The 12,832-nt window shown below is 41.3% G+C and overlaps 1 protein-coding gene across 2 annotated transcripts in view; it reads right to left on the bottom strand.

Moving 5' to 3' along the window:
• The window catches only part of LOC109425310 (plastin-1), a 189,486-nt gene that overhangs the window by 19,156 nt on the left and 157,498 nt on the right, over positions 1–12,832 (bottom strand). For both annotated transcript variants that reach the window (XM_029860660.2, XM_062846511.1), the window contains exons 2-5: positions 8,457–9,356; positions 8,176–8,386; positions 1,640–1,918; positions 1,316–1,569 (exon numbers count right to left, since the gene is read on the bottom strand). In XM_029860660.2, coding sequence (XP_029716520.2) covers positions 1,316–1,569; positions 1,640–1,918; positions 8,176–8,386; positions 8,457–9,356 — 1,644 coding nt within the window. The remainder of the gene's footprint in view (positions 1–1,315; positions 1,570–1,639; positions 1,919–8,175; positions 8,387–8,456; positions 9,357–12,832) is intronic.

Here is a 12,832-nt window from a genome sequence, read left to right on the forward strand (position 1 = left end):
TTCAACAAACTAGACTACGGTAGCGAACGGTTTTGCATTCGCAACCATGGGTAGCTGTGATTAGAATAGTTTTGACTCCGTCGAATGAACTTCGTGATTTTTCCCAGCACTGAATATGACAATAAATCTGTGAAAATTAGTATTTTCACGAAAATCGCTACAGCAACAGTGTAACAGCATCTATACCTATATATAAAAATGAGTTAGAAGTCCCTTTGAGGCAACAAAACTCAAAAACGGATGATCCGGTCAGCATGACTCTTGCACGGTTCGGTTCGTATTCGTGGTGGCTGTATTTGTGCAACTTCCGCCGGTAACCGGGAAATCACCCATTACGCCTGCTACTGGGAACACACGTCTTACCTTGTACACTGTTGCACTCACACTGCCGATGTGCACTGCTCAGGGTCAAGAAGGTAGAGTGGCGTACCCTATCACTATGTCGCCCCACACAGTATTTATATGTATAAAAAGTTACGAATATCAACTAGAAAAGTAAGAAAATTTATCAAGTACTAATTTTTCATGAGCTGGAAGGAAATCAACACGATCGAATATGAAACCAATCTAGAGTGCGGTGACATTATGAGCTCAACAGATGTCAAACCACCACAGCTTAGCAAGACAACGTTTGCCGGGACAGCTTGTTTTAAATAATTTATTAAATTGAATTAATTAAATTTAATTAAATTAATTATTAATTACAATTATTCAACAATTATTATTGATTATAGCTCGCCTATTATGTCGTGAACACCCCACCCCGAACGCTGTTTACGCTAATGCGAAATTATTTTCCAACTAGAATGAACAGAAATAGAACGGGCAGCTGTTGTCGCCTACCTCGAAGCAAGAAAATAAAAATAGCCTCTAGCCGTCTAGCCAGCATCGTCTTCACCCAGCAGCAAAGCAGCGTTCTCTTCTTTATCGACGACAGGGCAAAAGCAGCCATAAATAGCCGGCTCGCAAAAACAACAACGCGAGAGTGAGTTACCTCTCCCCGCGTGTCGTTTTGTGAGTTCGCTCTTCTCACGCTGGTGAGAGGCACGCTTAAACATTTTCACTCGTCTGTAAACAAGCGCGCATTCGTGGGCTTTCTACAGTGGGTGAATTATGCAGCGTGTTACCGCGGGAATGATTCACGTGCCAACGACGACGTTGCCCCAGGGCTTTCGCATACAACTCGCAACCAATAAAATATTTACTCTTTCATTTCGCAGAGAGGGTCGATTAATTAGGGCACAGCATGACGCGGCACACCGCGCCGGTCGGTGTGCGGTGCGGAATACGGCAAAAAATAAAATCGCCAACTCACCTCGGCATTTCCGCCCTCCTTTACGTTGTCGTAGTTGATACTGCCCGGTTTGATGGAATCGATCAAATCGATGACGACCTTTCCGTCGGAAATGGACGAGTCCTGGAAGCTTCGCAGGCTGGTGCTCTTGCCGGCCGATTTCAGCTTGCTGTTCACCCACTGGACGATTTCCTTTTCGATGATCGGATTGCCGGTGTTGGCCAGCCGCGACAAGATGGACAGGGTGTAGGCTCGCATCAGCTGCCAGATGAGGGCTAAAAGCGAAGGATAGGAAATCAGTTAAATTTGTTGCTTATTTCTGGTACTCGAATATTGTTGACTTACCAAGTGTCAGGGTAGCGTTGCCGTCGCTCAGATCCTGTCCGGCGATACCGACCAGCGAGAACTTGAGCTGTTTGCCCAGCTCCACCGCGTAGTTACAGTTCTCCAGCTTCTCCATGAACTTGCGCAGCGGCGTAAACTTCTGGTGGACCTTTTTCCAGTTGACGATGCCCGGCTGGATGATGTCGAACAGCTGGAAGATGATGAGCCCGTCGGCCAGGTCCGAGTAGAGCCAGTTGACGTGCGGTTTGACGCCCATCGAGTTCATCCAGTTGCGGTAGGCTGGAGGTGATGAGAGGATTATTGTAGAATTGAATATGTTCATTTTATGATCACATCCTTTAACAACGGAATCTTATGCGCCATAAAGAAATATTTGTTTTTTTTTACATTCTGGGACATGTATGTTGTTGCTATGCATAAAGTTTCACGACCTTGTTGTTTACGATTCGGACTTTGAAAAATTTCGTCAGCTTTCGGACTTGTGGAAAATATACTGATTTATAACTTAATGACGGCACGGTGACACCCCTCCAGGGTTCCGAGGGAGTTCTTGAAATGATTCTTCCAGTGGTTCATTAAGGATTTCTTCTCAAGTTGCCTCTGGAGTTCTTCCTGGAGTTTCTTCTGAAATTATTAAAGAGGTTCTGTCTGGGATTCCTTCAAGAGCTCTGGCCAGGATTCCTCCAGGAATTTCTTAAGGTATACCTTCTAAGATTAGTTTAGATAACTCTTAGATTTCTTTAAAGTTCCTACCGAAATTTCTCTAAAAAATAATTCCGAGATTCTTCCCGGAACTCCTTCAAGGATTACTCCCGTAATTTTTCCTGAGATTCCTCTAGGAATTTCTTCTGTGGTATCTCCATTCTAACATCCCTCTGGGATTTCCTTTTGTGATTTTCCAGGAAAGTTCCCTCTGAGATCCTCTCTAAGATCCTCAAATATACAACCTGAAGTTCCTATAGGAACTTTTTCAGAGATTCCTTCTGGAAATTCGAGGATTTCTAAAAAAAACGGAAATCCTCCAGGAATTCCATTTGAGATTCTCCTAATAATTTCTTTTGGAATATCTTCAGAAGTTTTTTTTTTACTTCTAGAAGGTATTCCTGTATATTGCAGCAATTTGCCCCGGTATATCTTTCGGGATTCCTCCAGGAGTTCTTTCGGGAATTGCTTCAAAAATTCCATTCGAGATTCCTTCAGAAACTCCTTCGAAAACTCCGCCAGGGATTCCTTCCAATAATTCCATGCGAGATTCCTCCTAGAGTTCCTTCTGAATTTTTATCAGAAATTCATCCTGATATCCTTCCAGGAATCCTACAAAAACTTCTTTCATTATTCCTCTCAATACTTCTCTGGGATTCCTCCAGGAACTCCTTCCGAGATTTTTTCTGGAATTGCTACATGAATTCTCTCCAGGAATCTCACGGTTATTCCACCGGGAACTCTTTCAGGGATTCCTTCAAGAACCTCTTCGGAAATTCTTTCAAAAATAATCCTGGAATCTTTCGGGAATTCCTTCCAGGATTTCCTGATTCCTTCCGGGATTCCGCCGGAAACTTATTCTGGGCTTCTGTCAGGAACTACTTCTGAAATTTCTTTAGGCACTCCTTTGTGGATCCCTTCGGGGAATTCCGCGATTCCATATGAAACTCTTTCCGGGATTCCTGTTGGAGCTTCTTCCGGGAACTTCTTGCAGATCCTTCCGTTAGAAATTCCTGCAGACCCTTCGGAAGTTCATTCTTGATTTTTTTTTTTTCAGATGTTTTCAATGGAAATATTCCAGTAATTTGTTCGAGAATTCCTCCAGGAGTATTTTGAGGAATTGCTCCAGTAGTTTTTGTTTATGTAATCCCTCATGAAGTTCTTGAGGATTTTCCTGAGGAAATACTCCAACAAGTTCCTTCTCGTTTTCTTGCAACAGTTCATTCCAGGATTCCATCCCATCCCAGGTATACCTTCTGAAAGTCGAAAAGAACTTCTGAAAAAAATCCAAATGAAGCAATTTGGAGAATTTCGGATGAAGAATGAGAATTCCCGGAACTCTTTGAAAAATTTCGGAAAATCCCTTGAAGTTTCTGAAGGAATCTCAGCATCCTTGAAGGAGTTCCTGGAAGAATCTTAAATGGAACGTTTGAGGAATCTCAGAAGAAATTTATTGAAGAATCTCAGAGGGAACATCTATAGGAAACCCAAAAAGAATCTCAGGAGCTCCCTGATGAATCACAGAAGGAAATCCTAGTGGAATTCTAAAATAAATTAGTTAATTAATCACAGAAGGAATTCCTGGAAGAAAGAAACTCAGGAAAAAGGGCTAATTGGTAATTCTAGAAGAAGTAATCCTTGAGGAATCTCGTAATTAATATCCAGAACAATTTCGGAATTTAAGAAATTCAGGAAAGAATCTCTGGAGGAATCCTTGCAAGAGCTCTTCATGGGTAGTGTGATCGAATTTGAAAGGTAGGTTCACGCGTGTTGAAAAGTTTGATAATTAATGACTTTATGGTGGAATTCCTCCAGGAGTTTCTTTTTGGAAAGCCTCCGGGAATCCCTTCAGAGATTTCCCAGTAATTCTTCGTGGGATGTCATCCAGGGTTTCTCAAGATGTTTCTTCTGGGATTCCTCTCTTAATGGTATTTATTCTTCGATGGGTTTATTTAGGTTTCCTTCAGAAGTTCCCTTCAGCATTCAGCCAGCAGATTCCTAAACAAGTTTTATCTAGAATTCCCCAAAGGGTTTTTTTTTCTCTGTATTATTTCAGGAGTTCTTTCCGGGATTCCTCCAGAAACTCTTCTCCGGTATTGCTGCGGAAAATTCTTCCAGGATTTCAACAGAGATTCTTACAGGAATAACTTCCGTATTTTCTCCAGGAATTCGTGCCGTGATTCCCGTGGGTATTTCTCCTAGGATTCCTTTAGGTATTACGTTCTTGTTTGTCATCATGATCTCAAATATTTTGTTTTCTCTGGGATTCAAAGAAGGAATTCCAGTACCAGTAGAAAGAACTAATGGCGAAACCTCAGATGGTAACTGTTAGAGGAAATACAAAACAAAATTTATGGAGAAATTCCTTGAGTAATTATTGGAGAATTTCCTCATAAGAAGTTCAAAAAAAAAACAGAAGAATTCCGTGGTAAACTCCGGGAGGTTTTCCATTTGGAGCACCTGAGGGAATTCCAGAATATTTACTTCCGGAGGAATTTTTAATTTGGATCTTTAGAAATTCCAGAAAGAACTCCTGGAGGAGTCCCGGTAGGATTTCCAGCAGGATACTTCCGCTCCAGGAATGTCTTCCCGTGAGGAAACTCTTGGATGAGCCCTAGAAGGGACTTCGGGAGAAATCCTAGAAACAACTCCTCAAGAAATCTCAGAAGAAGAAAAGAAACTTCTTGTGGAGTACCAGAAGGAACCTCTAGAAGAACTTATCATATCCTAGATAAAACTCCTGCTCAATCTCAGAAGTCGTGCAGAAATCACAGAAGGAACTCGTGAAGAAATCGCAGAAAGAGTTCTTGTGGTAATCTCAGAAGGAATTCTCAAATATTAGATTTCTAAAAGAGACTTCCTGAGAAAGCTCACGAGGATTTTTGCAGTGGCGATTCCCTAACCTCAACTCTACCTGTTCAACGAATGCAAATTCTTGATTTTTCGCAATAAATTGGCGTGTAATTTGTAGAAAATGACGAGAATAGTCGTTTCCTCCCATTTTCAATTTGATTTGGATCCTGAATTCTCCGCAAATGCAACTTTTAGGGTCGTTGAACAGGTGAAAAGTGAGGTTACGAGACGCCACTGGATTTTTGTCTGGTTTCCAGAATTTTATTCAGGAGTTTCTTCTGGGATTTCTCACGGAATTCTTTATACGAATTATCCAGGACATCACTTTTGGGATTCCTCAAAGAATTTCTTCTGGTAGTCCTTATTTTCCATAAACAAGTTTCATCTGGGATTCTTCTAGTTTTTTTTTCGGGATTCAAGATTTTTTTTCCGACATTTCTCCTAAGATTCCGCAAGGAATTTCTGGTGAAATTTTTCCAGGAATTTGTTCCTGCGGGAATTTCTTCTAGAATTCCTTCAGGAATTACTTCCGTGTCTACAGCAAGTTATTCTAGAGTTACCCAGGAGTTCCTCCTAGGATTCTTCAGGAAGCTCTTTCTGAGATTTTTCTAGGGGTTATTCAGTATTTTTTGCAGAAGTTCCCCTTGAGGTTCCTTCAGGAGTATCTTCTGAGATTCCTAAAGAGGTTTTCCTCTAGGAGGAGTTCTTTTCTTCCGGGATTTTCCTGAGATTCCTTATTTTTATTTGCATGTCCTCAAAAGTTTATTTTAAGAAATAATTCCAGTAACAATGTAATCTTAGAAGGACATATTGGAAGAGCCCTAGATGGAACTCTTAGAAGAATTTTTCACAAAATTGCTGGAGAAATTTCTTAAGAAATTGTTGAAGAATTTCCTTAAAGAAGTCCGGTAGAAATATCATAAGGAACTCATGAAAGAATTCCACACAAAAATCCTGCAATAATTCCAGTATAAAATTCCATATTGTTTAAGAATTCCGCAGTAAACTCCTGGTGGATTACCATTTGGGGCACCTGAGAGAATTCCAGAATGCACTTTCGGAGAAATTTGTAACTTGGATCTTCAGGAATTCCAGAAGAAACTCCTGAAGGAATTTAGAAAGGATTTTTAGGAGGACTCATGGAAGTCGTTAAGGGAGGAATCCCAGGTAGATCTTCTGGATGAATCTCAGTCCGTAAGCAATTCCTGGAAGAATCCCGGATGGAATTCTCGGAGGAATTCCAGGATGAAAACTTTATTGAATCTCAGAAGTAAATCCTAAAAATGTTTCCTGGATGAATCGCGGAAGAAATCCCGGTTGAAATTCCTGGGAGGATGTCAGAATAAACTCTTTGTGGAAACTTAGATGAAAACACTGGAGGAAACTCCTACAAGAATTCCAGAACCACCGAAGGAACACTAAGAGAATTCCTGAGGGAATCTCGGAAGGATTCCTGAGGGAATCTCGGAAGGAATCCAACAAGGGATCCCAGAAGCAACTTCTGGTGGAAGCACAGAAGAAAACCCTGGAGGAGCCCGTGAAGGAACACCATGAAGAACCTGTAATAGAACTTCTGGAGGGATCCTGGAATAAATTTCTGTATGAAACACGGAAGAAATGTCTATATAAATACAAAGAAGTATTCCTAAGGGACTTTAAGAAGGAATTCTAGAACAAATTCCTGCAGTAATCTTGGATTGAATTCCTGGCGAAATTTCGGAAATAATAACTGGAGTAATCTCACAGCTGTCAGCTCCTAGAAAAATTCCGGAAGAAACTCCTTAAGTAGTCCTAAATTACTCTCCTAGAAAATTTTATAAGGAGCTTCCTGAGGAATCAGGAAACTCCTGAAGTGGAAACCTCTTTTAAACGCATTCCGCAATGGCTTCGTGCCGCGGGCTGAAATCTGCAGGGATAAAGATGGGAGAGTTCTGATGGACAGGCGTGATGCGAATGAAAGGTGGAAACAGCTCTTCGATGAGCACCTGAGTGACGTGGAGAATGTGGATGACGAGATTTGTGCTTTTGGAAATGCGCACATGACCGCATTCTTATATCACCTTAACTACTAGCTAGGCGAAATAAATGCAATTTTATAAGCTGTCATCATTGACAAAAATACTATGAATCCTTGTTTCCAAAACACATAACCCTAGCTTAGTGAACTGGAACCGTGGGGAGTGACGGATTCCATTGACGATCGAGCATTTTTTAAACGCCACCAACCCCATCATAATTCCTTAGCACGGATTTACACCTTGAATTGGGATTCCCTAGTAATCCTACATTATAGAGATCTGCGGAGGCGGCCATTGTGAGCCAATCGTGCAGAGAGAACTGTCAAAGTGTGAGCCAAATGAACATGCTTATAGTTCGTAGGAAGGCGTCGTTTGAGCGGTATTGCAATCGGAACTAAATAAATTAAAATTATTTATTTTTAATATCGAGATATTGGCAGCATATGCATATTTAGTAAAAAGATAAAAAATATTAATTCTGCTTTCAAAAGCTCATGCTTATGACGACACTCTTGTTGCTGCACTTGTCGAACAAACTTCCATTGCTGCTTCTTGCTTCACTTCTGCCGATATGATTAGCGAAACACTTCTGCGATGAATTTCAGATTTCTTCACCGCTATTTCAACAAAATTTTGAAAAACAAAATTCTACCATAATTAGAAAATGTAAACAAAACAACTTGAACCACAACGAAGTCATACACAAAGTTTGAACATCTAGCTTTGTAGCAAGTGTTGGCAACTGTTGTAAACAAAACAAACAGCGTTGCCGAATCGACGTATGTAACTTCCGCTCATCTCTATGTAGGTAGAGGATTTCTAGAATTCCCTGTTTGATGGCGTTTTTCCTCCGGAACAGGTTTTCCATACTGCTACTTTAAACCGGCACTTGGCTTAACTTTAAGAATAAAGACTAGAGAGGTATTGTTCCTGCTACCGTGTTAGTATTTGAAAATTACTTACTTTTCTCTTCGCGGGTTTCCTCGATGGACTCCAGACCTTCAATCTCGTCCGGTTGATCCAGCCCCGGATGGTTGTTGAACAGATTGGCCACGAAGGCCAAATTCAGCTTGTAGACACCATTGACGACGTCTTGCGGTGTGACGAATGAGCGGCAGTTCAGCTTGGCCGCCTGCTGCAGCATTACTTCGGCACGGTTTAAGGCGTTTGGTTCCTGAGGATGAAATGAGTTTTAGACTATGGATTGTGACGTGAAAGACCGCACCTGTCGGTTTAAAACCTACCCTGAGTGCTTCCAGTGTGACGGCGGCATCTTTCGGGGCGATCTGATTCAGCAGATAGCTGTAAACTTCCGAGTCGGAGATGTCACTCTGGAAGTTGGTGCACCGGCGAGCGATACCGGCTCGTTCCAGATGGTGGTTCACCCACCGTAGCAAAATAGCTTCCGGCGATAGCTTCATGAGATCTTCCAAGCGTTCTCCATCGGCAAGCAGCGTGGCCAGTCCTGGACAGCTGTCCAGGGTAATGTGGCTGAACAGACCGATACGGATGATTTGCCAGAGCAGGCCCAGCACCAGATGTGGTTTGCCCTTGGCCAGATCGTGTGCGTCGATGTTGACGATATTGCATCCGATGGCCTGCGATGACACTAGCGCCAAGGTAAGATTCTCGAATTTTGTGTAAACGGTGAGGTTCTTCTTGTTGATGGCTCGTTCGTCGATCGTGTCCGGACACGAGTGGTTGATGATCTTGCACAGCATGATACCGTCTTTGATCTTGTCGTACAGCTGCTTGCCCTCCGGATCCAGCGGGAGCAAGTGCTTCAGGTCCTGATCGTAGCCCAGGTTGGAGTTGATCCAATCGCTGAAGGCCAACTGTTCTTCGATGCGCACCGAATGTGTTGTTCCGGCGGCCGATGAGTCCGACATGCCACCGAGGGTTTCCAGGTTTTCTTTCTTTGATACGGCCGTCTTGAATGTGCTGGCCACATCTTTGGCTTTGAGGTCCATGCAGAGGACTTCGAACTCCTCGTAGGACAGTTTGCCGACATGTTGGGAGCGCTGTTTGTTGCTGTACTCGTCGATCATCAGCCGAACCTGGTAGCCGGGAAGTTTGAACCCGACCTGGTCGAGGGCATCCTTCAGTTCCTTCAGCTCGATGAAGCCGTCTTTGTTTGTGTCGATCTGAATGGAGGAGAAGACAAGAAAAACCATGTTAGTATTTAAAACACATATGTTTTGCATAAATAGTAAATGATTTCCGGTTGGAATGTTTTTGTAACTGTTTTATTTGATAAGGGGTGATATAAATATAGTATTGTTCTTATGTCGCCTTGTGTGTGCATCGTTTCATCAAGTCCTATCATTAGCTACGAAAATTCTAATAAGTGTTGCTCAATAACTTTTCCAATTAGTGTTTTTTTAACGATTTTTTTAAAGAAGTAATAACATTTATGGAAATTCAATTTTTTTATCGAGAAACCGAACCGCGACCCACATCTCGAATTCATTACGTTAACATTTACGACCTCAAACATCTGCTCCTATCAAGCTGTGTTGCAAAGCTCTAAATAGGTAATCTTACCTTTCTTTCACATAGTTTGGCTATTCGGGTACTAAAGCCGGCTCGCATCTTCAAACAACTAGATACATGAGCACAGTAAACACTTTCACTTGTGAACCACGTTGCTTGTTCATATCACGCTTTTGCATTGAATTCGATTCGCTTCATCTAACCCCCAGCTAGGTAGCTAATCAATAAGGAGGGACGGACGGTCTTCCGTAATGATCGCTAACAAAGTAGCTACATCTTCTCAAACGGATAAAATCAGCCGTAAAACACTTGCGATTTCGGCACGCTGTTTCTGACTGATTCGACTTTCATCTTCCGTTCCGCCAATAGGGCACACTAGTTGAAACGAGGCCGATTCCGGTGATATACAATCTGATCTCTATCACTATCTTACTTACGTTCAATGTTGTCCATATTTCGACTGGGGTTTTAAACTCGTTCGGTACACACTCGTGTTTTGAAAAACATTAGTGTGAGCCGTTTATGTAAATATGCATTTCAAAGTTATTATTTTGAAACTTTCGGGTTCAACAAATCATTGAACTCTTTTGTATTCAAAAAATAGGGCTTGGCATTCAATGTTGTCGACTGTTTGAGTTCGTTTAGACATCAATATTGATCTTTCCTCCCTATCAGCAGCCTAGACAGCTGGGTAGTGTCAGCAGCTACTGTTTCAACTGACATGACCAAAAAACCATAAAATCATAACCCTTAGCACATCATGTCATGTCATGGTTATCATGCATAATTAGCTCATGAACAACCTTTTCCATGATCAGAACTCACATTTGCGGAAAGCGTTATACGAAGCTATTCTCGTTTTCGGAAATAAAATATCATGACGCTCAGTCATAAACCTAAAGCTCTGAGTAATGAAATCATGACTCTGAATCCCGTAAACATGTCACCGAATTACGCAATGCAAGTATGTCAGTCATTTTTACATTTCAATCAAGGCTGAACTGACACTGAGGAAGATTACAAGTGGTAGTCGAAATACGTGTATCTGTCAAAGGATAAGCAACATAGGGCGGAATTAAAAGGTACGAAACTGATTACACTCATTCGAAGTTATTTTTTTGTTACGCTGTGTAATTGATTCTTGTCTAGAAAATGTTAACACTGAAACTTCAACGGTAATACTAGTGACAATCGATTGTTTAGTAACAACGAGTTCATCTAACTAATACACACATTGTAAAACCTTAAAAAAGTAATATGAGACTAACTTTTTTTAACTGAAAAGTCCCCACTCATCTCTAGGTATCTATGAACTAAATGAGGTAAGAATTTCATGAACCTAACGACGTATATAAGTTGCTAGAATGGAATTATAATCTTTTCTAGTCTCCGATTGATCAATTTCACCCCGCTGATCAATTTGACCGCGGTTTACGGTACCTATGTATGATGTACATCTTTCAACCAAAAATTTTTACTACACGTGTGTAGTGCAGAACTGTCGAAACAAACATTTTCCGGGTAATGCTAAAGATTTATTCTGAAAGCTTGTCGTACCACGAAGAAGTTGAATATTTCTCTGGACGAATATTATGAAGACACTCTCTTAGAGACACTTCGTGAATGTCCTGCTTGTCTCACAAGGTTCTATCCACAGTTCTCCATGGCATTGTCTTAGTATACCTCCTTAAGGAGAAACTTTAGAGAATACAAATATGGCTGCCACAATGGCCGACTTGGTCCCCTACTCACGTTATCAAGAGCATTGTAGATGCTAATAGATTAAGATTATCATACGAGCATTTGAAAGATGTAGGATTTTTAAACTATGTTGAAGTCAAACAAACAATTTTCATTGTATTAGATAATTCCTACTTAACGACTCCGAAGAGAATATGTACTGGGGAACATAGGGGAACCATTAGCTTCACAGTGTAAGTTGGGCTGGAGTATCTATGGATAGAAATGCGTACAATTTTTGTACTTTTTATAATGAATTGATACAATATTTAACCCGGGAGCGGTCGCGTCCTGTACTGAGTACACGCACCATGAAAAATGCACGCTTGTGGTACACAGCGTGAGCGTGGCGTCGCTGCAGGTAGTCAAAGACGCGACTACTCGAGGGTTAACCCAATAAACTTCATATTTAAGCTTTAGCTGATTAACACAACAAAGTCTTTTTGGAAGTGAGCAAAGCCGGGATGAACAAGTGCGGCTTGGCTCGATGCTTCGTTCGTCAGATGTGTGCCTCTAAAGTTTGTATGCAAAATTGCTTGTTGTTTCATATTAAATTCTTATCGGCATTTTTTCAAAATTTTACAAATTTATTCCAGGATTCCTCCTTGAGAGTTGTCCAGGACTTCTTAATTCCAACCGCCTAGGTTTTTTACAAGCATCATGCTAGATTTTGTTATAATATTTCTTCCAGATTGCTCTCAGAGTGCCCCGCGAGATTTCTTCCAGAGTTCCTATCGCGTTTTCTTCAAGAAATGTTTGTGGAGTTTATTTGAGGGTTTATCCCGAGATTTCTACAGGACATTCCATGGGTTTTCTGCAAGATTTCCTCCAGGAATTTCTGAGAACAAAACACCGACATCAGTAATACTAAAATCTAAACATAAATATTTTTACCGAAAAAAAATGATTAAGTTAGTAATTTTTACCGAAATTTGTTAGAGATAAACAACAACATTTTACCGAAATTCGGTTATTTTGTACGGAATTTCACTCGAAACGCTCAGCAGTAGATGCATGTAAAAATTACCGAAAGCAGCTAACTATGTTCCAGAAGGTTCCCTGGGTATTGCTCCCAGAGTCCCTCGTGGAACATCTTCCAGAGCTCCTCCTCTTAAAGGTTCTCGCGGGATTCCTCTCGAATTATGACACACGCAAAACTCGATGAACACAGCGCAACGAGTGACTTTCACGCAGCGACCAAAAAGACAAAAGAATTTTCATGCAGATTTGTGTAACACAGGATCAACACAATTTTCGTGTTGATCCAGTCGTACACAAATATGAGTGAAAATTCCTTTGTCTTTTTGCTCGCTGCGTAAAAGTTACTCGTGCGCTGTGTTGTTCCATTTACGGGCGCACCTGAGGGTTCTTGCAAGTTCTCTCCAAT

The sequence above is a fragment of the Aedes albopictus genome, chromosome 1 (assembly GCF_035046485.1).
Source record: "Aedes albopictus strain Foshan chromosome 1, AalbF5, whole genome shotgun sequence".
Taxonomy (NCBI): Eukaryota; Metazoa; Arthropoda; class Insecta; order Diptera; family Culicidae; genus Aedes; species Aedes albopictus.